Source organism: Mauremys reevesii, linkage group 6 (assembly GCF_016161935.1).
Source record: "Mauremys reevesii isolate NIE-2019 linkage group 6, ASM1616193v1, whole genome shotgun sequence".
NCBI lineage: Eukaryota > Metazoa > Chordata > Testudines > Geoemydidae > Mauremys > Mauremys reevesii.
In genome coordinates, this window is record NC_052628.1 from 114,736,253 (window position 1) to 114,763,654 (window position 27,402).

The 27,402-nt window shown below is 38.9% G+C and overlaps 1 protein-coding gene across 6 annotated transcripts in view; it reads right to left on the bottom strand.

The window, feature by feature from the left end:
• Positions 1-823: 823 nt before the first annotated feature.
• PTBP3 (polypyrimidine tract binding protein 3) overlaps positions 824-27,402 on the bottom strand; it is a 160,292-nt gene continuing 133,713 nt past the window's right edge. For 5 of the 6 annotated variants that reach the window (XM_039543059.1, XM_039543058.1, XM_039543060.1 and 2 more), the window contains 8 exons: positions 22,830-23,004; positions 16,348-16,425; positions 14,213-14,352; positions 10,829-10,862; positions 9,986-10,078; positions 8,837-9,053; positions 7,487-7,564; positions 6,515-6,653 (listed from right to left, as the gene is read on the bottom strand). In XM_039543059.1, the coding sequence (XP_039398993.1) occupies positions 6,521-6,653; positions 7,487-7,564; positions 8,837-9,053; positions 9,986-10,078; positions 10,829-10,862; positions 14,213-14,352; positions 16,348-16,425; positions 22,830-23,004 (948 nt within the window). In that variant the 3' untranslated portion in view covers positions 6,515-6,520. Of the gene's footprint in view, positions 6,654-7,486; positions 7,565-8,836; positions 9,054-9,985; positions 10,079-10,828; positions 10,863-14,212; positions 14,353-16,347; positions 16,426-22,829; positions 23,005-27,402 lie in introns of all 6 variants that reach the window. The other variant, XM_039543057.1, reaches the window with a different exon arrangement.

A 27,402-nucleotide genomic window follows, 5' to 3' on the forward strand; every position in this document is an offset into this window, starting at 1 on the left:
CAGGCCTGGTCTACCCTTAACAGTTAAGGGTGTAGCTATGCCGACCTAAGTGTGAGAAAAATTCACACCCCTGAGAGCTGTTGCTATGCGGACCTACCCCAGGCGAAGATATGGCTAGGTCAATGGAAGAATGCTTCCACTGATGTGGCTACCACCGCTGGCAGACATGGATAACCAACAACGAAAAAACCCCTTCTGTTGGTGTAGGAAACATCTACACTATAGTGCTACAGCAGCATAGCTATGGAACTGTACCTGTGCCACTTGGGCCATGTCTAAGCTATAGGCGCTAAGACACCACCAAGCATTTCCCCTCAAGGTGCCCTTATGGTTGATTTTCTCTCTCTCTCGTATAATGAAGCAGTCCCCAAATACTGTACCCATTCTGAGTTACAACATACCTTTCCAGTCTATTGGAAACAAGGTGCTTCACCCCTCTTCTGTGTACATTTCATGATGTTCCTATAGAATAAGTATGTTCTCTTTGAAAACGCACACTGATCCCGTTAAATACTTTTAAAACAAAGAGGTTAAGTTTAGATGGCCAAAATAGGCTATGGGAAAAAAGAAAAAATGAAAGTAAGACATCATTAGCTTTACAATTAAAAGACAAGGGGAAACCCAAAGCAATAGACAAGAACGCAGAAAAATTTAAGAGAGCACAGATGTAATGACATTTATTAAAAGGCATGCTACAACAACTAGAGTTGTTAGGAAAAGAGTTAAGTATAGATACTCAAGTAATAATCAGCAAATACACAAACTTAAAAGAAATGGAATATATTGTATGTACACAAGTTCAAATTAATCATGCACTACGCAGTTAGAAAATAGGTTTTTTAATATTTCATCTTCTTTGCATTTATAACATAAGTCATCTCAACAGACATGGAATCCTTTTCCTCCAATGCCACAAGCTGCTTTACAAACGAAAGCTGGTACTGTTGCATATCAAAATATACAAGACAATTGATGTTTATATAAAAACCATTTTTATACTTTAACTTGTTCCCAAAAACCTTTTTTGCCAGGTAAAAAAAGTTGTTACAAATATTTACAGCATTTTCTTGTGTTAGATGAACATTCTTACAAGCTGAAAAAGGGATCTTTTTGAACAGATCATGTAAAATGAGCGAATGAGTGTGACTCCGAGCTATTTTTTCTTGAATACAGTACTAAAAATAGTCCATTAACCCCTTGCCTTATCCCACACCATTTGGTTCACATTAAAATCCCATTTTCCACTAAGTGGTCCATTCACCAATAGTAGATTCAAATAAAAGGTCACTTTGCACTGGGTCTTGTTTCAGAGAGGAGCTTGAAAGAAAAGACAAGTTTTCACAAAATGTCTCAGTAAAACCAGAACAGACAGTCTTTGGTCAGAGCAATGAGGTGACATTCTGATGCAAGAATTTGCTTGGTCAGCAACTTTTATGACTTGTGCTGTTGTGGGTCTGGGATGAACTTCTGCAGAAACTGAGTAACATACCAAAAATAATTTGAATGTGGTTGAAAAGACTAATCATTAATATGTAGGTGATTAGACTTCCACTAATACCACACATACTGTGCAGAGATCCAAGAACTGAAAAACTGTTTACGGTGCTGATATTAGCTTGCTAAGGTACAAGCTTTCCTTTACCTATGATATTATCAAGGGCTTTCAACTACACAAGCATCCCCATTTCTCAGGGGCTTCTCTAGGTACAAGTTGTCGTCACCACCACAAGCAGATTATTTTTGGATTCCTGCATACAATGAATATTGCAATGGTAAAGGCAGAGGGATAACTGAAACGTTATTGAAACAGTTGCAATTAATTGTCCATACATGCAATCAGTGGGACAACATTCATTTTTAACTATATAAATACACATTTTCCTGAAAACAAGAGTATTGATTCCACTTAAGACGGAAATAGATAAGAAAAAAAACTTCAATTAAGACTATTGAAGGCACATAAACTTTGGTCCCATTTTGGTTTTTTCCTCCGTAAAACCCTGAAATTAAGTATTTTAGAAATTTTCAATTATTCTGAAATAATTCACAATTCCTAATGGTTACAATTTGCTCTGAAAAAAGATTGAGAACAGTCTTGTATATAACACACAGATCTTTAGACTACAATAGGAGTTAAAGTTCATTTAAAGAAAAAGCCCTGTGCAATCTCAAATGCTTTGTTTCAGCACAATAATAACATATTTTAAGTCTGGCAGTTTTGCTCTCTTTAACAGACCAAGACAAAAGGTAAAGGCAAACAAAAATGGCTTTAAATGCAGTTGCACTTTCTTTCTTTCTAGTTTAAAAAATAGCAGTACATGTTAGTAGGAATACCAGAAGATAAAACAGCAAGTCTCAGAGACTCTTAGAAGAAAGCTCCACACGTCCTTCTGTCTAATTAAATGTGTAGCAGAAGGAATGGACTTATTGATCATACAAATTCCAAACTGGTATATTTTTTCCAGTTGCAGCAATTATTTACTTTTGCACACAAACAGACGTTTTCAATCTGAAGAATAGGAAATGCCAGGTAGGCAACTCTCCTTAGAAGGTGACCTTTTTAACATGTAGGCAAAGAATGGGTCTCAGTGTATCAGTGCACAAGGACTAGTGCTACCGAGGGGTTAAATGTACAAGATAAAGTCAAATTAAGAAAAAGCAGAACAATTTTAAAACTTGAAAAGTTTCAGAAGTTTCTGTGAGGTTCAGCTAATTTACAAAATATTCAGACTGGCAGAAAACATACTCTAAGCACTCTGAACACAACACCATAGGTGGAGAAGTTTTGTTCTGGTTAGTTCCTGCAGTATGGCCTTTACTTATTAAAATTTCTTTGTGTTTAAACAAAAATGGAAAAACAAAATTCTGCATCTGAATGTTTTTGGTACGTGTATTCAGGATCTGACCAATAAAAATAAATGTGAATATTCTGCATTAGAACTTTGGGATTTAAAAGAGTCTATATTTCAAAGATCACAATCTCTTGTAAGCCTTGATCATGCAAGGAACTCTGCATCTATGCCAGCGGTCTGCCTACACAGAGCTACTTAAGGTTGCCAACCTTTCAGGATTGTCCTGGAGTCTCCAGGAATTCAAGATTGATCTTTAATTAAAAAGTATATCATGTGATGAAACCTCCAGGAATATGTCCAACCAAAATTGGCAACCCTAGATCTGCTCATGTTAAATTAAGGACTTAGGTTTGTAGATACATTTCTCAATTTTGGCCTGATCTCTCCCTAAAGAAATATCTTACTAAACGAGAGACTATTTTTGTTTGGAAATATACAAGGAAACAAAATAAATTTGATAGAGCTTTAACCAGAACTCTGAATTTAAAAGCAAACAAATTAAAATGTACTGCTATTTTTGAAATTTGTGATATGTCTGCACCTTATGTAAAAGAGTCCTCCCACAGAGACATAATCCTTAACAAGTACACAAACCTAAAAATAAGTTGATAGGGATAACACTACAGATCAACAGCAAAAACGAATGACTGAAAATACAGGATAAATGTATGACAAAACAAAAGCACACAGAATATAGAAATATCCACCCCCCAGATTTTTTCTTTTATAGAAACAAAACATCAGAAATCTGTGCCAACATGTAAGCTGTAGGCCTCTACAATTCAAACTGCAAATAGTCCAGAACTGACTTTATCCATATACTAAGCGTAGCTACATTTTTAAAGTTAAACATGTTCTTCCATTTTTAATACCACACCAAAAATCCCTCATCTTTTCAGATTAGTTCAAGCATTCCCACCTTCTGTTATAGGGTCAATAAATTAAAACGCATGTCATGTGCATATTTGTATACACACATAGCATATTATACACACAGTATACTCACTCACGCCACTCATTATTATACATGCCAATACTACTACTCAAACTTAAAAGGTTGCTTTTCCTGGCTTCAATTACATTCATCTCCAGTATAATTCCTTTCCCTGGTAGCAGCAATTCTTAAAAAAAAAAAAAAAAAAAAATCACCAGTGTTGGCCAAGTTACATGGGCAATGTTTTAATAAATTATGTAGATGTCATCAACAAGTGCAATAAGGAGGCATATGCATTATGGCCCAATTCATCAAGGTACACATGCCTGAAAGCCCTAAGAATAGTCCCACTGACATCAGTGAAACTACTTGTGATATGTTAAATACCTTGCTGAAGTAGGGCCTACCTGAAAATGAAGGGTGCTAGGTTCGACTAGAAAAATCAACCTAATGCAGTGTTTTATTTTAAGATAATGTTCTGGAACCAAGGAATCCCACATTTTTGTGAATTATGAAGAAACTAGCTTGAAGTTTTCCCACATGGGATCAGCTACTTGAAGGTGGCAAGAGAGAGGATCACAAATGCCAAAAATTACTCCTCATACTTCTCCCTCGTCTCTTTACATCTTTCAGTAAATAAATATATTTGAAAATATTTACTCATTGTGTGCACACCTCCTACGCAATATACATATCTATCTTGATAGACATACCTGCTGTCAAACAATGTTTATATTACAATAAAATGTATAGAGTTTTGCCAACTTCATCATTCTGATCAGCCTACTGTACTACATAAAAAGCAAAACCTGCTCCTACTCTTATCATTCTACAGAAATTTTTGAAACAATGTATCTTACTTCTGTGTCAGGATGGTTACTCAGTTTTTGCTACAGAGACCATCATCCTCCTATAAGTGTGGATCTATAAATTTGCAGAATTGTCCCTGTCTGACAATCCTCAACTGGGATTAGGGAAAGAAAATATAGATTTAATGACAAACCAAGATGAATGAGTGCCACAGACCATTACAGCAGAAAAACTTTACATCTTTTCTACTTTCGTAGCAGTTACAAAAGCAGAAATAAACAACCATTTATGTTTGAGAGGAGTAGTTCTTTAAAAACTCGATCAAATTTCTGCGGACATAACTTCTAAAAAGGATATTTCTTTTTATAAAAAAATTAATATTGTTTAATACAATCATAGAAATAACTTTAAAATTTATACCTACATTCAACAAAAATAGTAAGAATTGCATCTCAACTTGCTCTCCAAACAGAAGTGGACATTCAGTATTGACGTTATGATATTTATGAAGGAAAGCAAGTCAACCTTTTAGTACTGTAAACTCAGTACTGAGGGGAAAAAAGGAATCCTGAGACAAAATATTATGAAACATTAGATAAGATCCAGAAACTGGAATTAATTTTTTACAGCCAAATATTGGTGTCAGCCAACTGTAACCAGGTAAATTTGAAGAGGCCTACAGGATGTGCACTGAGTTATCCTTCTTCCCACCTCCCCATCTCTACACCAAAGCACCAAAAATTTGAATTCAGACTATTACTTATTGAAAAAACATTTTTAAAATCACAATGAAAACACTTAAAAACTAATCGATCAAGAAAAAAATCTCTCACCAAGCCCACAATACAGTTTTCAAGGTACTTTAGATAAAACTCTAAGCTATTGTATCATAAGCACATAATAAGGCACGTAATAAGAAATTAAGTAAATACACAGTAATTCTGATTTAAGTATTAGAGATTATAGTGGTACAAAAAACCCTTGAGGTTAATTTTTTTTTTCTAAAGACGACCTTACCAAAAATAACTTTTTAAAAATTTGTCAAACCATATGATAGACCTGAATATTTTCCTTAAGACTGTAAACATTTTTTTTTCTGAAAAGAAATGTTAAAAACTGTGTGAAATCAGGACTATTTTCTCCTTTCAATTGCTCCAAAGTTATATTACACAACATCATTTCATGGTAAAAAACTCAAAAATCTGAAGCTTTCATTCCATAATTCTATTCCTAGCTACAAGTGTCAATGATACCACATTTCAAAAGATCTCACTTATTTTGATTTTACTTTACTCCAGGGAGAGACAAGGCACTGCCTTTCCTCCAATAATTTCACCTCCACAAACAATTGCAGATTTTTTAAAAATGCATAAGCTATTCAGAAAGATCAGCCAAAATATGGATATTCAATAAAATAAATATTGTTCAATAGATATTCATTGTATAAGCTTGCTTTTCATTGAGAAACTCAAGCACTCTTTCACATTTAAATTAGTGTTTAATCCGTACAGAGGAGTAGATTTAGTATTTCATCTGAAGCATTCTTTAAATGGTATATTTTAAAGAGGCTTGGAAATGTTGTGTAAGGCTAATTTGGAACAAAAACTAAAAGGGTGTTCCTGAAATATAATTCAAAGGAGGGAATTTGACTATAAATATTGTTGCTAAAGATTAATTCCATAGAAGAAACTGTTTCTGGAGGAATATTAAACCTATGACCACATTACCGTCAGAAAACAAATGAAAAGATCATCCCTTGATTCTTTACTGTGTACACGAATACACATAAACATAAAACTCAGCATGAGTTTCTTTTCTTTTTTCTTTTTTTAAGAGGCAAGAGTTGGTCTTAGCTGTTTCAGTCTCTGTCTGAAGGTTTTACTGAAACTGTGGTGCAGTCTTAATAGGAAAGTTCACAGAAAAGTCAGATTGTAGATTTGGAGAAAGAAACTCTGAGGTGATGGTTTTCCCCAAGGTCATGATTATGAAGCTCAATGAGAGCCTGGATTGCTTCTTCCACAGTGCCCAACTGGATGAGAGCCATTTTCCGATCTTTCCTGAAGTTCAACAGAAGAACAAAATTAATTCTAACCAATTCCTGATTACACCAACACCTCCCAAAAAACTGATAGTGTTTTTCAGCCACTGTATTATCCGCTGAGACTTCTGTATAATAAAAGAATCAGAACAAGAGATGTACCTACTAAAACAAAAATAGAAGCAGACAGAACTATATAAATCTTCAAGCAGATGGCCTGCTGTGGTCCCACTTCGTTCCAGGATCCTGTTGCATATCAAAAGCTAAAAAGGATAAATATTTATGGCTGGAAGGCCTCTAAGGAGAGTTTAAGTGTTGGCCATTTGAAAGGATTCTTGCCTATGAATCGATATTCAATCGATGCTCCAAAATAGTGCTACAGGACACTGTACTGCTGCAACTGATACCTTTCAGATGAGATTTTAGACCCCATAGTTCTTTAAAATGAACAGGGGAGTTATTTCTAGTGCTCTGTCTAAATTTCAATTTGTGCATCTACATCCTGTCATAAAAGAGTCCCGTGTAATACTAATTGGATACTATATTATACTTCATTTTCTGTCAGTACTGTACAGTGTTAGGATCCATGGTTTAACAAAGCCCTGGCTGGGATGGTTTACCTGGGGATGGTCCTGCTTTGAGCCGAGGGTTGAACATTCCTGAGGTCTCTTCCAACCCTAATCTTCTATGATTTAACAGTTTGCTAAAACTCCCTGCAAAGGTAGTTATATCTTTGTCCATAAAATTTCTTCACATACACAGTTTCTATACATAAAAACAGTTCACTATCCTTCAGAATTAAAGTTTCTATAATAAAATTATTAAACGCTCTAATCTGCTCTGACAACTTACTGGAAGAATTTGAAGGCTTTCACAGTACATCCAGTATCTGCAAAAAGGTTCTTCAGGTCATCAACAGTAACTGAAGGTCTAAAACAAAAAAAATGTTTCAATTAATTATAATCCTGTTATAGATTTTATACTCTCTCTGTTCTTTTGAACTTCCATTTCAGGCTTCCTATGAAAAGTTTGACAGTCCAAGGTCCAAATTTTGCTTTGATCAATTTAAGTCAGTACAAAGTCTGGCCCCATGTGTCAAGACTTTTATATTGTGACTTAACATTTCAGTGTTCTACAGATTCCCAAGACAACACTCAGGCTTTCCCCCTGCATTGTTCACAAATGCAACTGCATGGAATTCATTCAGAACTCTGATTTCTAATCTAAGAAAAATCTATTTTAGAATTATAAATTAAGCTGATTTGGACATTTTTACTTTTCAAAGTATGTTTTATTTAAAATGTGGTCCTTTGAATATAGCTTTGGTAAGGTGTCCCTCCACCCACCTCCCTTTCCGAAACAATGTTCCTTTAAGGTAATGTTATGTACAACCACAGTTGCAGTGTTAAGGAAGCTTGTCTAAGAATTGATGGTATTAACTAGCTCAGTTTTTCTTTTTCTTGCTCACTTTCTGATTCTGATGTTCTAGCACAATGCTGCAATATTAGAGGTTACTAATTCTCCAGAAAGATAATAAGCTAGTTTGGATTCCATCTCCTATTGTTCAGTCTAAATTTTGTCAGATGCCCTTTAAAATGGTAGAGAGGAAAAAGAAAAAGAAACAGTGGCTTAAAACAATCATATGTGTATTCACCATTCCTACATGCAAAGTCATTACATAGAAATAATGTTCATTGTATAATATGACTATTGTATGTTGTTATTTAGCAAAGTCTAGTAACAGGTCTTCAAGAACTTTGCCTTCAGCACAGATCTACAATGTTGGATATGCAAAAAATATCTGTACAGCAGACTAACAGAGAAAAACAGGTTGCAGCCACGTAGTTATTGCTGAGTGCACTATAAGGACTCGATCTTCTTAAAACTGAATTTGTCCCTTTCAGGAGTTACAGAAGTAACTAACTGTCACAGGACTTTGTCACTGTTAAAGCTATATTTGGAAATGAATGCACTGAAAATTCTTTGGTTAAAAAGCAATACAGACACTGCAACCCATTCTTATGGTTTCCGAACACAGGGAACAGAATCACTAAACCTTAGCAAACAGAAAAAGGCAAAGGAAAATATTCAGACCTGTGTCAAGCTACAGATGTTTTAAAAAAATAAAAAAAATTAAAAAACCCTCATTTTTTAACAGACAAGTTCCTTTTCAAAAAGAGTTGTGCATATTTGGATACTTACGGAATGTTGGAGAGATGCAGAGTAGCAGATGGAGGGAAGATATTTAGGAAGTTTTTAGATCCAGGCTTCTTAAAGCGATGTAAAGGGCTATTGCTATAGTCCTTAGTCAGACCTTGGTCCTCTTGTCCCTCACGAGGAAGCTGAACAGTTTGATGCTTTGAAAGAGTTGCACGGAGCACCTTTCCATAAAGTCTCTGCCCATTTAAGTGGCTCATGGCTAGAACATAAGTGTTGACAGTAATATCTGAACAGGAAAACAGACTAACAAAAAATCCCCACACCGTTTGAATGACTAAAATTTCAAGCTTATCCAATGGTGCCATTTATAGCTGGACATCAGATTCTCAAGTATAACAGCAACTACTAACTACATTAAATAAAGCAAAACATTCTAAAGATAACCCTAATGGATGTAATACAACCTCAAATCTTAATTTAATGATAATACAAAGATTTTTCTAATCCAATTTTTCAGTTTTATTTTTGATTGAACATTTGAATATTTAAAATAAAGAAAAAATACTTTCAAAATCTTTAACTTAGTTTGGCACAGTATTCCTAGTATCACACCAAAGTAGCTTTTCCTCTGAGTATTACAAAAGAGACTCACTTCTTACTTTAGAACAAAAAGCTTAGTAACATGTTGAATTAGGTATTTTGATATTCCTGTGCCAGTCATTGAGACAGTGCATGCACTAAAATTACTAATGTCTACAACTCACTATTGTCAACAGAAATTCAAATATACTCATCCTATTATTAAGCTATACTGTAGATAACTCTGCATTCTTATTGCTTTGGCAAAATCCTGAGCAAACAAATTAGTTTTAAACTAATTTTTGTACTGATGAGAGGCTGGGTTTTGCTAGTGGGTTACACTACTGTTTTGGTTTGTTTGGTTTTTTTTTTAAGTTATGTCAGAAGTGCCTGAAGTAACGGAACATTTTATTGAAAAAAGTTATGATCTGTAGCCATTTAGCATGTTTAAGGCAGTAATTGAACAGTAATTCTGAATAGCCAATTGTGGAGTGGCAGACACCTAGAGCTCTTCTGAAACTCCAAATCAGCTGTTAATTTTGTTAACTGCTGTAATGGAAACTGCAGATATCGGTACAACAAACATGCCAATGAAAATCTGGTTATCAGTACCTAGTTGAGCCTGGGTTGCATCTGCCATCTGAACCAAAGCATTTTCTTTTTTGTTAAACATGATCTTTACTCGATGTACATCACCATAGACACCTGTGGAAATCCAAAAAAGGTACTTTCAATGTATTAACTTGTCTGGAGCATCTGATTATCTATAGTGCAAAACACTCAAGTGTCAAGTTTATATCACTGAAGTTCATCAGCAAAAATGGAGAATAATCAATCTATTTAAAACAGCTGGGCAAGGATCTTTGTATGAAGAGCTTTCAAGGTTATGTCTCTGTCTGCATTCTTCTGAAGAAGTGAGGAATTGTGAATAAATGTGGCATCTCTTTCAGTGCTAATTTAACACCGAAAGACCCCGGATCATCCGCGGGCAAGATCGAACCCAGGACCTCTAGAGCTAAATGCTTGAGCCTCCACTGAATGAGCTAAAAGACACATGACCCTTAGCTAAAGCTGTAGCAGGCTCATTAATCTCTAAGTGGTTTCGGTGCCACTGGAGGGGACAGAACACCACACCCAGGGTTAAAAATAACTGTCTATGATGTTAGTGTAACTGCTAAATTTGACAAAAAAGAAAGGATCATTCAAGATACCAACAAAACATGAACAAAGAATCTGTGTATCGACAAAGCCCTCACTTTATTTCTTCTGATGTCGTCTTCCCACCCAACTCTGGTGACACAAAGGAAGGGGAGGCAAACATGAAAGGGATCACATACTCAGAATCCACTAAGGCATCATATCAGTTCATCTGATGAACAACAATGCTGATCCTGTGATTTCTCACAGTACATTTCAAATAATGTTCTGTAGTAGCAGAGGCAATAAAAAGCTTACCAAATAGGATAAAGAGCCCATGAGGTGTGATAGCCTGTATAAATGACAAGACAAAACAAAACAAATTTTAACATCATTTGAATATATAAAAGGAATCCATGCCGTAAGTAATTATAGCCAACTATTTTGGTTACCAAGTACTACTGCAAACTGGTAAAAACATCATGCTTGGGTTGTTTGTTTTTTAAAAAGACATTCTTTTCATATTTTCCCCAATAATTTCATCCGCTTACCCCAATGGATGCAGCATAATGCGTTTTAACACGCAAAATGTTTTCAACAGACAAATATAAAATTTGCAATAGTTCACAACCCTATATGCTCCATTCTTCATCTTTTGCAATAGTATGAACTTGCCTACTACAGAGCAGCGGGTCTCAAACTGTAGGTCGTGTCCCCAAAGTGGGGCGCGACCCCTTTTTAATGGGGTTGCCAGGGCTGGTGTCAGACTTGCTAGGGCCCAGGCCGAAAGCCCAAGCCCCACTGCTTGAGGCCAAAGCCCAAGGGCTTCAGCCCTGTGTGGCAGGACTCAGGCTTGGGCTTCAGATTACAGGTCCCCTCCCCAGGTGGAAGCCCTTGGGGTTCAGTTTTGGCCCCCTGGCTTGGGGCATCAGGGCTTGGGTGGGCTCAGGCTTCATTCCTCCCTTCCTGGGGTGGTCTTGTAATTTTTGTTGTCAGAAGAGGGTCATGGTGCAGTGAAGTTTGAGAACCCCTGCTAGAGAGCAGTCAATTACTTTAAACTCAGTGTAAGTAGCTGCTAAATGAAAATAATCTGCATGAACCAATTCTTGTTTTCAAACAAGTTCTCAATCACTAAAGCACTCAAGCTTATGCTTTAATGTAAAGCACATGCTTCAGTGTTTTATGAACAGGGGTGGTTTGTTGAATCAGAATCTAGAGGAACATAAAAACAACAAGGAGTCCGGTGGCACCTTAAAAACTAACAGATTTATTAGGGCATAAGCTTTTGTAGGTAAAAAAACCCACTTCGAAAGAACCTATGAACAGTAATAACAGACCACCATAGGAAATGAAGCCCTTTTCCTTAAAAATTTCATGAAGCAAGCTCCAAGTTCAGCTATGCCGGCTTGCCATTTGTGAGTAAAAAATAAATACATATGTAGTGTGAGAGGGCAAGGTGAGCATCCTAAATTCAGGCATCATGCAGGAGTTGCTTCTGTTGCTGGAGCTCCTGCTGCAGGCTCAACAGCATAGCTAGGAGCTACATGCAGGAAGGGGATGAAGTTGAATCGTATGCATGCAGCTATGAGAAGAATTTGTCCCAAACAGAGTAACTATTGAAGCACAAATGGTACCCTTGTAACAAAGTCACCAACGGGGGTACTCTCCATGTAGCACATGTCCAGCGTTCTGAGTTTTAAATGACCTTTTCTAAAGGGTTGGCATTATCTGTTTAGCTTACACTGTAGCATGCATTCAAAGTTCTTGGCATTGCCTTTTTAGAATTGCAATGAGTAGTGAACAAAACAGCAGTGCTACAAATAGCTTTGATCTATGTTTCACATGTGCATATGGTTTAGCAGTATATGTTCACTTAGGAATGAGAGAGTCGTCATCTTTGGTTGTCAGCAGCAAGAGGCACTCCCAGCCTTCTACTACAGTAATCAGTACCCAACATTTGTTTTAAAAAGTTAGGTCTTAGGTTATCTTTCTATCTCCTTTCTTCCCTGTTCCCACTCAGTGGGGTTGTGTACAATGGATGTATTAACTTCTGTGGTTTCCAATGCAAGGAGGATTAGTGTAGGACTAACCATGCAGAAGGTTTAAATGTGTGAGAAAAGAAAGCTCATTTTCATAACCTTGCCCTTTCCCTACTCAAAGAGCTCTGCAAGCTCCTCTGTGGAAATCCTGGTAGGAGGAATTTTGTTTGGCCTTGTTGAACAGACTTATTCTTGGAAAAAATCAGATTATCCACTTTGAAGCCAGTATTTGTGGCCAGCCCACAAGGCTTGTGTATAAATTGTTCTGGATACAATGCAGCACACAAAAAAATCAAACTGAGACTTTTTTTAAACTACTGCAACATTGTTCACAATCTGTGTTTCCCAATGCTTTGCACGAAGACAAAGTAACTATCTGGAGATTATGAAGAGAATATATACAGTACTGTTTTTTCTTTGCTTTGTCACATTTGTAGCATTGTGTAATTTCAGGTATTTAAAAGGCATGTGTACAATCAGAATTTTGCAAATAAAGATTTTTAAATATTGGTAACATGAAGAAGAGTGCTTCTATTTCAGTGACAGCCATCAGAGAATTCTGGAGATACGATGAGTTAGGTGAACCTGAAAGAACTGTATGAAATAGCAAGCAGCTATTTTACATTTCTATGATACATTTATTTGTTCACAGACTAACTGTACAGTATATCAAAACAGACTCAATGAAGAAACTTGTAAATAAGAGCTGACCTCTTTTTAATACATATTTTACACTTTTTATATTTATGCTAAGTTTCCAAAGAACAGGGATAAGTTAGTAAGAAACTCTACCTATGCCACCATCAGCTAAAACAAATACTGAAATCCTATAGCTATATAATATTTTGGTCTGATAATTTTACTGCAAATTTATAAAACAAATCACAAGGTAGGTATATTTAAAAATACACGACAAATCTACATGTTCACGTTTATCAATTGGTTTAAAAAAAGTGGTTTCTGGAAATGTCAGTATGTCAAAGGACACTCACAAGCCTGTATGTTACTTTTGGATTCTAAACCACCTGTGATTCCCCCCCCCCCCCCAACAGGAAAAATGGGAAAGCTTGAAAAGAACCCACAAGAGTTTAGAAGGATACTCATGGTCACCCTATCTCATCCTTAACTACCTGTTCTCACCCATCTCTTCTTTGTGGAGAATACTCTGCCCTCTGTAAGGGTGAGAGTGGCACAAGGAGGATCCTCATTCCCTACAGAGACCACACCTGTTTTACAATTATTCAACAGATGCCTGCCTTTGCTTTGTGTTTCAGTGTATTTGATTATGTAAGATGTGCATTCTCTTCACTGCAGAGGTCTACTGACTGCAAGAGCTGCAGACTCTCAATAGATGCTTCTTCCAATTAGTATGTCCATTGTTATACCCCCATGTTATATTTGTTTCTAATGAGGATGTCCATGTTCTTCTGAGATTCTATGAAGCTAGCATATGGTTTTAATCTTTGCCAATATTGCAAATTACTTAAAGCAAGTGATGTGGCTGCAGTGCCATTTCTGACGTAAACAAAGTAAAAAGATATTTGTTATCCTCCTTTGTCTAATTTCCAATTTAGATTTTAGGACAAATATTTTAACATATATTCTATGCCAGTATCAAACTACCAGCTACTTGCATTGTTTGATTCCACCCATTCAAACTTACATCAGGATTGAGGTTGCTGACAAGCAAAACAGAATTTCCTGGAACACCAGCAACTCCAGGAATAGCCATCCGTCCAGTCATTGCAGAGGTGGTGATTGCGAGAGGACCAAGTGCTCCAGGAAGAGATGGGACTGAAAGACCTGAAAAACGATACTCAACTTATGGGCCAAAGGAAGTGGAAAAACTATTTCAGAAGACTAAAAAAACCACTCAAATTATGTAACCTTGATTTATTTAAAAATAAATTCAACATCCAATAATAAAAGGCTCCATAGGCATATTTTAATCCACCCACATTTTCTTGGCTCAGTTCCCTTCTGTCATACAACTGTGCCTAGCAAAAACCACACCCACCCACCCACCCCACTCTCGGCTGGGGGTTAGTGGGACATGCATGGGCAGGTAAGCTATTTTGGGAGCTGAATGAGTGCTACTGGAGCTTGCTTTTTAATTGTAGGCTTTTGGGTGTTTCACTTCTCATGATGATCACTCCAAAATACAAACCCACTCCGTTAAAATAAAGTGACAGTGACATTGCAAGGAGATATTGAGTAATAAAGTAGTTAGCATGTATATCTAACTATATCAAAAAGTTAAGCAAAAAAGCCATAGTAATCTATCATTTTTACAATCAGACTTCTAGTTTTGTCACTTTCAAATAGCCCTTTTTACTATTTGTAATTTCTTAGTAGAATTCGAAGCCAGAGCACAAATGACGGAGTGTAGATCATGACTAAGGTTAAGGTTTTGTCACTGATATTTTTAGAAAAAGTCAGGGATAGATCAAGGACAATAAAGATAAATTCATGGAAGCCTCTGACCTGTCCCTGACTTTTACTAAAAATATCCCACAAAATGGGGAGCCCAGCGGCAGGGTCCCCACACAGCTTGCAGAGGTTGGGCAGCTGTGGGGGCTGCTCCCAGCTCTGGGGGCCTGTAGCGGGGTGGTCACCTGCTCCTGCCTTAAAAGGCTTAACACAGCCCGGGGAGAGGGCTGTGGCAGGGAAGGAAAAGCTAGGCTGATTGAGGAAAGCAGCCTCAGCTGGGGCCATGCCCCATTCAGGCCAAGGCTGGCTTAATGGAGGGCCCTTATAAGAGGGCTGGGGCCAGTGAGCCAGCAGCTGGAAGAGTCTCCCTCTAGCTGAGGAGGGAGATGGACCTAGCTGTCTGAGTCCAAAAGATACTGGAGTGAGGCAGGGCTGGGGAAAGGCCAGAGGAGCAGGGGAGCTCCAGGCTGGCAACTCCCCAGGCTGCAGAGCCTGGTCCTAGGTCCATGGAGGTACTGGGTGGCAGAGGAAGGCAGCAGGTCCGAACCCCCTCGCCTATGATGAGTGGCTTTTACATTGCAGTCTGTCCCAGGGAGCAGGGGCTTGGTGATGACTGGCAGTAGCCCAGACTGAGGCAAGATGGGGGTTAGAGGGTTGGGGTTTCCCAGAGGGGGGAGACCCTGAGACTGTGGGGGTATTGCCAAGGAGCAGCAGCCCAGCCTGAAAGGGCAGCGGGGGGAGTCAGGAGGGACTCAGGCCCAATGGCAAGTGGGACACCGGTGCGTGAAGACGGTGCTCCGGAAGCTGGAAGAGCTAATTCCCTGAGACAACCAGCAGGAGGCGCCGCAGGGGTGAGTCCCGCCACATCTACATCGCCCTCCCCCCCCCCACCCCTGTGAGGGCTCGGAGCTCCAGGGTCCCCTGACGTGGAGCCGCGATGACCCTCCCCACGGTGGCCAGGAGCTGCGGGGGGGGGGGGGGGGCACTGCCCAAGGCGGCTGGGAGCTGCAGACTTGGGCAGCTCTGGGGGCCCCCCCACTGGGAGCTATGGCCCTGCCCACCTGGAGCCCCACAGCTCCCTGCCGACAAGGCTGAATTCACGGTGGTCGCTGGAAGTCACGAATTCTGTGATTTCTGCGACCTCCGTGAATAAAAACGTAGCCTTAATCACGACAACCAATAGTACACGTAATTCTATTTAAATAGTAATATTTTGGGTAGTATGCTATGCAAACAGAGGTAGACTGACTGCTTTTTATGAATACTTCTAGATCTTGATATTGCTGCATTATCATTCTGTTTAATTAGCTGGATTTCAACAATTTAAGGCAGTCTTCAAATTTACCAAACAAAAAATAAAAGACTTACCTGCAGCTTGATGAAAGCCAATGGCTGGGGCAAATCCAGCAGCCCCGGCATATGGTGAAGAGATTATTCCTGGGGTGCCTAGAATTCAGACACATCTAATTAAAATCTATTCCAACACATTTAGCAAATAGAAAAATTATCAGTAGAGACACATTTCATATCACTGACATTTCAGAATAACACTCTTCCAAAGGTTTTACTGTATTTTACAGAACTCAGGTTCAACAACCAAAGCTGATGTTTGAAAAAAAATATTTACAAGGTTAAAAGATACAATCAGAATTTATACTGTTTGGTCTGCAATAAAAACCTGCAGATGTTGGGAACACTAAATATCAAAAGAATAGAGAGAAAATGCTAGCACAATGAAACAAAAGTAAGTAGTGGATGGATTGTACCGTCCCACACCAAACCCCCATTCAATACCCTTACATTTGGGTTAAATCTCTAGTTGGAGTTTCTTTAGTTACCTTTAAAATTTAGAATTTATTTTAGATCATTTTCTCTGCATCAGCCTTGATGTCTCTTCCTAAATTAGGCTGGGACAAAGGTTACTCTGCTGGCAAGCTACAGCAGCAAAAAGCAGACTGGTAGAGCAGTGTCCAGCTCAGTTCTGACACTGTAGCACATCAAAAGTTTCTCCTCCTGTCTAAGAATTCAACTGGAGGAGAGAAGGAATAAGGGTAAGAAGAGAAGTCTGAGCCACAGCTAACTTGAGAGCTTTTGCAGAGTGAGGCTGCAGACAGGGGATTTTGAATCCTATGTGATACCAGGTATCAACAAGATTTGCCAGGAGCTGGCTCCTTCCTCTGACTGTGTCAAAATGCTATCCTATTCTCCATAAGCACATCTGATAGATGCCACCATCAATGTCCTCACATACTCGGATAAATTGAAGACTACTATGAGGATGTTAATATGTACAGCCTCAGACATCTATTTGAGAATGGAGAAAGATAAGAAATGTGGTAATTGTTCCCTTATTTGTGAAGGGTGTAAACACTTAGGAAGGAAAGGAATGTATATTAACAAAAGGGATATAACTAGAAATAACCAAATAAAATTAAAAGGTAAGATTTAAGATGAACATGGGAAAAATCCCTCACAGCAAAATATTAAAAAATAGAATGCTGTCCCCAAGGAAAACAATGAATGCCCAATCGTGAAACATACAAGGATTAGAAAACCTCACAAAACAAATGTGAATGCAAATAGATGGACTAGATATTTTATTGGATCTTTTTCATTTCTAACTTCTAAGGGTATGTCTATGTGAACGTTTATAGTTTATGGCAAGCTGGGGCGTAAATCTAACTTGCACTACCTTGCTGCAGACTAAGTGTTCTCGTGGACCCTGTTAATGTCCTCTTTGAAAAGAGGACTAGATCAACATGCATTAACTGTTTAAATGTATCAGCAGGGTTCACACGGTCAATTAGTCTACAGCAGGCTAGTATGGGGTAGAGTCACACCCCACCTTGCCAGGAACAAAATGTTTGCATAGACAGCCCTTAAGATACTGATTAAACACTTATGGGAACAATCTGGATACATTCAAAAGTAGACTCTTCCAGGAAAGGATCTCAGCCATTGCCCTCACATATGACCACTTGAAATCACATTTTGGGAAGACTTAAGGAAACAAAGAACAAATTAGGAAATAAAATCAACACAACAGAGTACAGTCACCTGCTCTGCTATTCAATTGAATTAATTGTACATGTCCCAAATTTTTAGTTTTCAATATGCCACCCATCCTTTACTTACAAAATGGAACTGTATTCTAGAAATTTTCAGGGGGAAACATTAATTGAACAAACTGATACGGCCTGAAACAATATACCAGAGGGACATGAACAGCCTCATTGATCTCAATGGCTTAACTCTGAAACCTCAATGTCAGTTTAAATGTTAGTGTTAACTATCTCATGGCTAATAAGTTTAGAAGAAATATCTAGCAAATGCGCTTTATTCTACAATCACAAACTGCCTCCCATGCTTTCCCAAGTGCTCAAATCCCCACCTGCAAAGCTTCTCTTTGAAATGATGAAGGCTACAAACTGGGAATCAAGAAACATGTGGGGCCCTGTCTATAACAAAGATTGCTTTCTTAACTGCTTTCGTTTTAATCTAGTTTTAAATTCACCCAATTACCCTGAGCAGCACATAGGTTGGTGTTGTGTATGTACGTGTACACACACACACACACACACACACACACACACACACCCCCCTCCCTTTCAAAATGAAATGTTAAGCAAATAAAAGAATCTGTTTACACATTCAATTACATTTTAGTCCACCACTTCTGAGAAATGTATTCTACACATAGGGCCCTTCGTTTTCAGTTTTTATTTAATTTAATTTACCCCAGGAATGTATCAGTGTTTATTACTACAACTACAACAAGAAAAACAGGTGAAAAACGGTGGAAAAATATTAATATTTTTCTCGGTAAATATCAGGGTTTATTTTGGTGGACAGAAGCACAGGGGGGAAGTATTCAGTAGATTAATGCTTTGATGAATGGAATTCAATGTGGTTTGATGCAGAACTAAAACAGAACTCAAAACAAATGCCACCTTTGAGTTTAAGAAAACAATACATCTCTAATCCCCAAATAAAACTTTTCATTTGAACCAACAGCTTACTGTTGTAGACTTGAACTATTAGCCTATAAATATTTACATTTAATAATGGGGCCACACCATTTGCACTGCATATACTCAACTTCATCCTTTTCTCCTGTTTTTGTTAGTTTTAAGCTTTGACACCCTTCATTGTGTTCTGAAATGTATTCTGATACAGATTTTTGTTTTCTTTCCATTTTAGAGTGTCAGATCTTTAAATTGTTATCTGTTAATAGCTTGAAATATGTATGTGGTGGGCGTGAGATTCATCAGTATGTTCATATGCACATGCACTTCCGAACTTGCGTGCAGGCCTGTTTGTTGTGTGCATCTTCTAGACTAATACATAACCTTATTTCAACAGGCAGCTTTGCATATGCACACAGACTAGTGTATCATCATAATACATGTTTCTCATGCAACATATTGTATTTTCTTAATAAAACAAGTTATTTTTATATATTTGAATTATACAAAAGTAGGGTGAAAATTGGGGGGGGAATGAATACTTTTTGTAAAACCCAAGATTTTTTTCAATAAAAATCAGTTTAAACTGAAAACGAAGGGACTTATCTACACATTATGTAAATAAGTAACATGATCATATGTTCATTTTTTAAATACTTAAGTCCCAAAGACAGATATGATCAATTGCATTAGATACATTTCCTAAAATAACATGGATATTAGTGGGTATAGTGCAATACTGTAGGAATTACCACATTAACAACAAGCAGACATGTAAGCTCTGACAAATTATTTTGGCAGCCTACTCCCCTCTTATCTGTAGTCACAAAGTGTCCCTTATACAAACAATGCAAAGCATTAATCACATCACATTTTATGCTTGTAATACATGCACTGGTGCATTATACTGACAAGTTTTGGCAATATGGGTACTAATCATTCATTCACAGTTCTAGTTTCCATTATCATTCATTACTGAAGAAGCAATGACAAAGGGCTTTTATTCTGCCAGATGGGACCGGTATGCTGGACACCGATACCAGACAGACACGTAAGAATAGAATACAGCTAAAATAGGAAGATCAGGAATTCTAGCATATGTACAAAATCCTCTGCTATCTAGTTGACTGCAGATTCTAAGCAAACTCTCAGAAAATCTATTATGCCTTATGGGAAAAAAAGCTTTTTCAAATCAAATTTATTCCAAAATGCATCAGAAGTTTTTAACATGAGATCTATAAAAATGTTTAACATTCAAATAGTTTCAAATATAGCAGTGTTTTTAATAATTACTTAAACTGCAATATCCAAATCCTAAAATAAGGGCTAAAATTGCTCAACGTACATACTGATAATTATCCACCATTGCTGCTTGCTTTATCTGAATTCTTTATCATTGCAGCCTCCACTTGCTATAACAAAGACAAAGCCCAGGGTTCCAGCTTCTTCACTATCATGTCATTTTATCCTCAGACACTTGAGCCCAGTCTGTACTATCACTTCCACTCATGCTGCCACTGTTGGAAAATCTGGACCCCTATTTCTCCAGACAGTAACACCTCACCTCTGTCACTTCATATGCACACGTATCCAATTCTCACCATTCTTTTCAAATAAAGGTCTCTGTGACAGATGCTAGAAAACTGATAGTTTTAATCTTTTACTGCCTGCAGTTGTAAGCCTTCTTGTGATTGTGGACATCTTAAACCCTTAGGGTTAGATGACAGTGGTAAAGATGCTTGAATTCTATCTACACCAGCAGTTCCACACTTTTTGGTGTAGCTGCACTGGTGGAGAATTATGGGTTATTTGTTAAAGTAGACAGGCCCTGGTGGAGTAGGTAGGTGGTGTTTGTATCAGTCTCAGCACACAAATGTGTACTGTAAACTCTGCATCATATCCAAGTCTTTTCTTAATCTACTGTACCACAATCACTCTTCCCCCTCTCGCTGAAGTTTCAGGCAAATTAGTTAAGCCCGAGTCAACACAATTTACCAGGTTTGTAACCGGCACAATCTTAAGCACAGAGAGCCCAATGCTTCCATGATACAATAATTTTGTTTTTAAAACAGAAATAGTTCTTATTTTATTACAGAGAAATATTCAATGGCTTCATTTTTGCTTACTTTAAAAACAGTGTGACTGCCAAACAAGTACAGCTAACTTCATTATGTGCATACTTCCTAACAAAACCCCTACAACCAAACAGCAAAGAGCGTCATCTCTCTGGACTACATCAGAAAGTTATACGGTGCTAGAGGAAAATAAGATTTTCTTACCCATTTGTAGCACTTTGACCAGTTGAACTACATTATAGAAATATGTTTTATTGTTGTACATAACAAGGGAAGCATTTGGCCCTTAATGAAGACCCATCCAACAGCCAAGAGCTACAAATCTCACTTGTCAGCGGTAGCTGCTGGTTGCCAAGAGAGCTGGAAATAGTTGTCAAAATAGCACAGATGGCTACACTGTCTTCAGCAAGTCAAATGCCTTTTTCATAATTTCCATTACCATTAAGGTTGTTTAAATAAAATTGCCAAAGCCACAATACCAACACCACAGCCAATATATTGGAACTTTGGGTCTCTTCAGTTGCAATAACTGCAGTGCATTAACTGTTAAGCAGCCCCATGGAATACAAGTGTATATGGCTACAACATGTCTCAAAATATGGTCAATGAATCTTCCTTTAAATCCTTAGTATCCCTCAATTAATAGCTTTACCCACAATAAATTGTTAGAACTACTTAATACAGTTCCAGTTTTTAAATTTTACAAAAGCAGATCAATGAGCATAGCAGCTCATAGTCCAATACTTCATTTAAACTAGTCTTTCACTCACACACACACACTCCCTTTCCCCAAACCGTACCTACTTAGAAATTTTTACTTCCATACCTCATTTCTGAGGGAACATTCAATGAAATTAAAAGATGGCAAATTCAAAACCAGCAAAAGGAAATACTTTTCCACACAATGCATAGTTAAACGGTGGAACTCACTGCCACCAGAAGTTGTTGAGGCTGAGAACATAGCAAGTTCCAAAGAACACCACCACATTTATATGTATACCAAAAATATTGAGAAATATCTATTAATGGTAAATGCTGGAAGGAATATTAAACGTCATGCTCTCAAGGCAATCTTTAACTAAGAGATCAGGATAAGATCTTACTGGGGGCAGAAAATACCACATACACCTAACATGGGGTTCTCACACCACTCTCTACAGCATCTGGCAATAATCTCTGAATTTTCATCTGATGAAAGTCTGAACCAGACCTTTAGTAATGTACATTTTGTGGTTTAGTTTTTGGGCGGGTTGTTTTTTTAAAGCACAGCTTTCCAACAAATCATGAGACTCTCTAAAATATTTAAATTCTCAAGCAGCCTAATGGAACCAACGTATCGGTTGTAGACTATTGTGTAATTAGACCTTCTGATGCACAGTATTTACCATGTATGAAGTATAGTTGTAGCTGTTCTGGCCCCAGGATATTAGAGAGACAAGATGGCTGAGGTAATATCATTTATTGGACCAACTTCTGATAGTTTGGAATACTACTGAGGAAATTTTGCCCTGTGGTGAGTAAATAATTATGTTCCCAGAATACCTTGAAACAAAAGCTTTTGGCATTAAAAGTCTGAAGAACTTTTGGTTGGGCAAATTCAGTTTAAGATGTTCACTTATTTTCCAGGAGTAGATTTTTTTTCTTTAACTTTCATATACACTTTACTGGCATCGAGTACTTTGGACTCACTGGAGTCACTCTCCTTTAAGAACCTTGGAAAATGAGGGTGGAAATTCCTAAAGGGCAGTACACATAAAAAGCAGAGTGTTACTTGCCCCGTTATATTTATCTAGAAGGGAGGTTTCCTTACCAAAAGCAGCAGCCATGTTGGGATCAAGGGAGGGCTGGCCATCGCCAGAAGGAAGGTCAAGGCGAGTGAAGTCTCTGCTTTTGTCATTGTTGTATTTTACATTAAGGCTTGTTAACTTGGAGAAGTCAATACGCAGAGTGCAGCATGCATTGTAGATATTCTGGCCATCCAAAGCCTATGGAAAAAAAGTGGTTGTAAAGTTTAAAAAGACAAAACATTTACCATTCACATTTTTTTTAAAAAAAAAACAGCTTATTACCCAAATACAAATACACACTAACAGCAACCTTTAAGAAGTTGTTGGCCCATTCCAGATTAGCCATCACCTTCAGCCAAAGATCCTTACTTTCTAGAATATTACTGTAACCTACTGGGTCAGTATGTGTTGTGCATCTCTCTCTGTGCCAATCCTCAGGGAATGGGGCCTTGTACGGCCCCCTGCTACAGAGCTTGGTCTCCTTAAGTGATGCATCAGACTCATGCTTTTAAGCCTTGGACATCTTCCACATTTAAACTGCACTATAAAATAGTGGAAGTGATATTAGTTTGGGTTTTTTTGGAACAACAGACCACAGGAATTTGTGGATGTTGGCTCAAGAGCAGTAAATTAAAGTTACCCATAACAGAACTATCCTCACACCACTAGAAGAGAATAAATGAACCGACTTTGTCTTGTTCATCAAAATCTTTTCTGCACAAGCACACCTGAGTATTCTCCTAGCACCTCATCACAAAAAACAAAGGGAAAAAAAAAATCAGAGGCTAAACATTTTCTACAGATTACCAGTTATGATTTCAGATTCTGTTATACGGAAATAGGAATAATGATCCGCAAATCCCTAGGTAACTTGAATTAAATGTCTTAACCAGTCAGCCACCTTAACACCAAATAAAACATTCTCTTGGGATTGAAAACTTCTTTCACTCAACAGTTTACAAGTTATATGAAAACAGAAGAAAGGCCACCACAAAATGGCTACCAGGCTAGAAAATGGAATGATCAGGTGATCATTAATCCCTCGGGTCAGATTCTCATTTAATGTGTGGCCATTTGGCGCTGCCAAAGCATGGTAAAGAGGTCTTAAATTAGTGTAAGGTCCCTTTATGCTGGCAGAGCAGTGCAAGGTGGCCTTAACGTAAATAAATATCAGACTTAGTACAGAATGTGAAGATTTATCACATTATCGAAAAATAAAATGCATGTGCAATGCCTGAACTCTGGTCTCAAAATAAACATAAGAACATGATTCAGTTTGTTTATAAATTTGCCTGAAATTAAGTCTACACATTTAGTTATTCATTTGGGACTTTTTTCTCTTTCAGCTATGCAATTACCTGAAAAAATTAACATGAACCACCACAAAAGTAACATGCTCTGCATAAGGAAAGGTACAATAAAAAAAATTGTGTAGCAAGAGAAATTTCTTCCCTATATCAATGCTAAACATTCTAAGAAACCAAAGAAAGAAACTGAAGTGGCATGCCTGAGGTCCATTTTCAAGAATCCGTTACGTGATACATAGTAAGGCCTGGTCCACACAAATTTTGTACTGGCATAACATTTGGTTAAGGGTGTGAATTTCTTTTTATTTAAAGTCATACAAGTACAACACACTGCTTATAGACCAGTACAGCTTATTCCTTGTCCTGTACAGCACAAGAAGAGTTGTATCGCCTAATTAGTATGACTTGTAGCATACTCTCATAGTTAAAGCTGTACAACTTTTGTATGTACACGTGGGCTTAGCGTAAATGAGTCAAGCCAACAAAATAAGACAGAACTGTTGAAAGTAAAAGCAAGATACACTATCCAAAAACTTCAAAATTGTTATTTATAGATAAGCAATTCATGTTATGCAATATTGTTAGCCCAAAGTCAAAACAAGTAAAATGATTTTTAAAAGCTTTTTAAAAGAGTGACTATATCATGAAGATTTCTTATCTAAGAAAAGTTGAGCTAAACAAACTTTGTAGGGTATAGGCTACTATGCAATTTTAATGAATTAAGTTCACCACTAGTGAGTAATAAGTTCAAGGTAAGTTTCTCAGCCATTTTATTGAAAAGTTAGGGGCTTCTCAGCAGACAGCCCTAATCTCTGGAACTGCACACCAGAAGGAGATCCAACATGACTCTTTCCAGCTTTAGGGCATTCTGCAAACCTCATCTTGTCCAGGAAAAACATGTATCAACACAAAACAGAAAGACTCCAAAGAAGGGACCGAGTGGCTAGGCAGCAGTTCTGCAGAAAAGGACCTAGGAGTCACAGTGGACGAGAAGCTGGATATGAGTCGATCATGTGCCCTTTTTGCCAAGAAGGCTAACAGCATTTTGGGCTGTATAAGTAGGGTCATGGCCAGCAGACTGAGGGATGTGATCATTCCCCTCTATTCGACATTGGTGAGGCCTCATCTGGAGTACTGTGTCCAGTTTTGGGCCCCACACTACAAGAAGGATGTGGAAAAATTGGGAAGAGTCCAGCAGAGGTCAACAAAAATTATTAGGGGGCTGGAGCACATGACTTATGAGGAGAGGCTGAAGGAACTAGGATTGTTTAGTCTGCAGAAGAGAAGAATGGGGGGGGGGGGATTTGAGAGCTTCTTTCAACTACCTGAACAGGGGTTTCAAAGAGGATGGATCTAGACTGTTTTCAGTGGTACCAGATGACAGAACAAGGAGTAACGGTCTCAAATTGCAGTGTGGGAGGTTTAGGTTGGATATTAGGAAAAACTTTCACCAGGAGGGTGGTGAAGCACTGGAATGGGTTATCTAGGGAGGTGGTGGAATCTCCTTCCTTAAGAGGTTTTTAAGGTCAGACTTGACAAAGCCCTGGCTGTGATGATTTAGTTGGGAATTGGTCCTGCTTTGAGCAGGGGGTTGACCTGCAAGAGATGACCTCCTGAGGTCCCTTCCAACCCTGATATTCTATGATTCTATGAACACATCTCGAGGAACAGTTACGAAAGGTAGGTAACCATTTGCTCATGTTGATTCCAGTCTAAGTGACTCACAAGCAGTATCTATGGAGGTGGGCTCACAGTTCACTGCTTGGAGGCTTGCAGTATTGCTCTACCGAAGCCAGCATTGTCCCAGGCCTGCTGCAAAAGCACATGGTGGGATGTGAAGGTATGGACTGACAACCAGGTGGCCGCCTACAGATGTCCTGGATATGCACTTGGGCCAAAGAGGCTGCCGAAGAGGTCTGTGCCCTGGTCAAGAGGGTGGTGACGATCGCCGGGGGCAGCACCTTTCATTGATTATAGCAAAGGCAAATGCAGGCCATGATCCAGGAGGAAATCCTCTGGACGGAAACAGGTTGACCTTTCAGCCTAAGGCCACAAGGACAAATAATCGTGTCGTCTCACGGAAAGGCTTGCTCCTTTCAGTGTAGAAGGCCAGAGCCCTCCTGACGTCCACGGTATGTAGCCTGCGCTCCTCTCCTCCAACTTATGCGGTTTCAGAAAGAAGACTGGTAATTAAATGTCTTCATCTATGAGAGTGGCGAACTCTCGCGCCCGATCCTGTGGGAGGGCTCTCTTTGAAATTGCCGACGGAGTCCCACAGGTTGAAATTGTACATGCCAAGTAGGGCCTGATGGTTAGAGACCCTAAATTGGAGATTCACTGTAGAATAAATCTTTCTGCCAAATAAGCCTAGTATCTTGGCATCTTTAGTTTTGGGGTTGCCACTCGCCTGGCCCTGTCTGGCCCTTTAATTGATGGCAGACATGACCAGGATCCCTGCAAGACGGTACGTGTAAAGGTATTCAAACCCCTTGCGGGGGGACACTGTACTTCTTTTCTGCCTTCTTGGATGTGGGAGGAATGGAAGATGGGGTCTGCCACATAGACTTGGCGATCTTCAGGACCCCATGGTGAATGCAACCCAGGCTGGGGCAGAGGAGGGAATGACACTGAAGAGGTCATCAGGTTCCTCAGCTAGCTCCTCGACCTCTAAGTTCAGGCTGGCCGCCACCCCTTTTAAGGAGGGCTTGGTGCTCCCTGAAGCCATCAGGGGTGGGGGTGTTACTAGTTTGTGAGGGCACCACCACCCCCTCATCCGGGGAGGATGAGGATGACTGCACCGCCGAAGGTTGGGGGGCATCCCCTTGCTGCACCGAGGACCATTCCACGGTTGCTGAGGCCTCCCTCAAGGTCACCATCTCAGATTTGGCCTCTTGCTCCAATGCTGGTGCTTGCTGTGTTGGGAGCAGCTTGTGCGATGCTTCCTGGAAGGAACAATGCGAGTTCAGTGCCGGCATTACAGGCAGCCCCCAGAAGTTGCAGTATTGTCACTGGGCAGGCCATTGCCTCCGAACCCATGCCGGTGCCTTGGTGGGCTCCTCGCGGGGAGAGGATTCTCCCCAGACAGGGAAAGGGCTAACTGTCCCTCCAACGCAGACCACTGTCCTTCTGGGAACCAGGGCAGGGCCGTGGAAGCCCGAGTCTGTCGACTGACTCTCAGCGGCAACTGGTACGGGGAAGGCGAGGGCCGGTTCCTTGCCCAAAGAATGGTACCATAGCCCTGGCGACCGGTGCTGCGACCAGGAACGGTCTTGCATCTGAGGAGACAGAT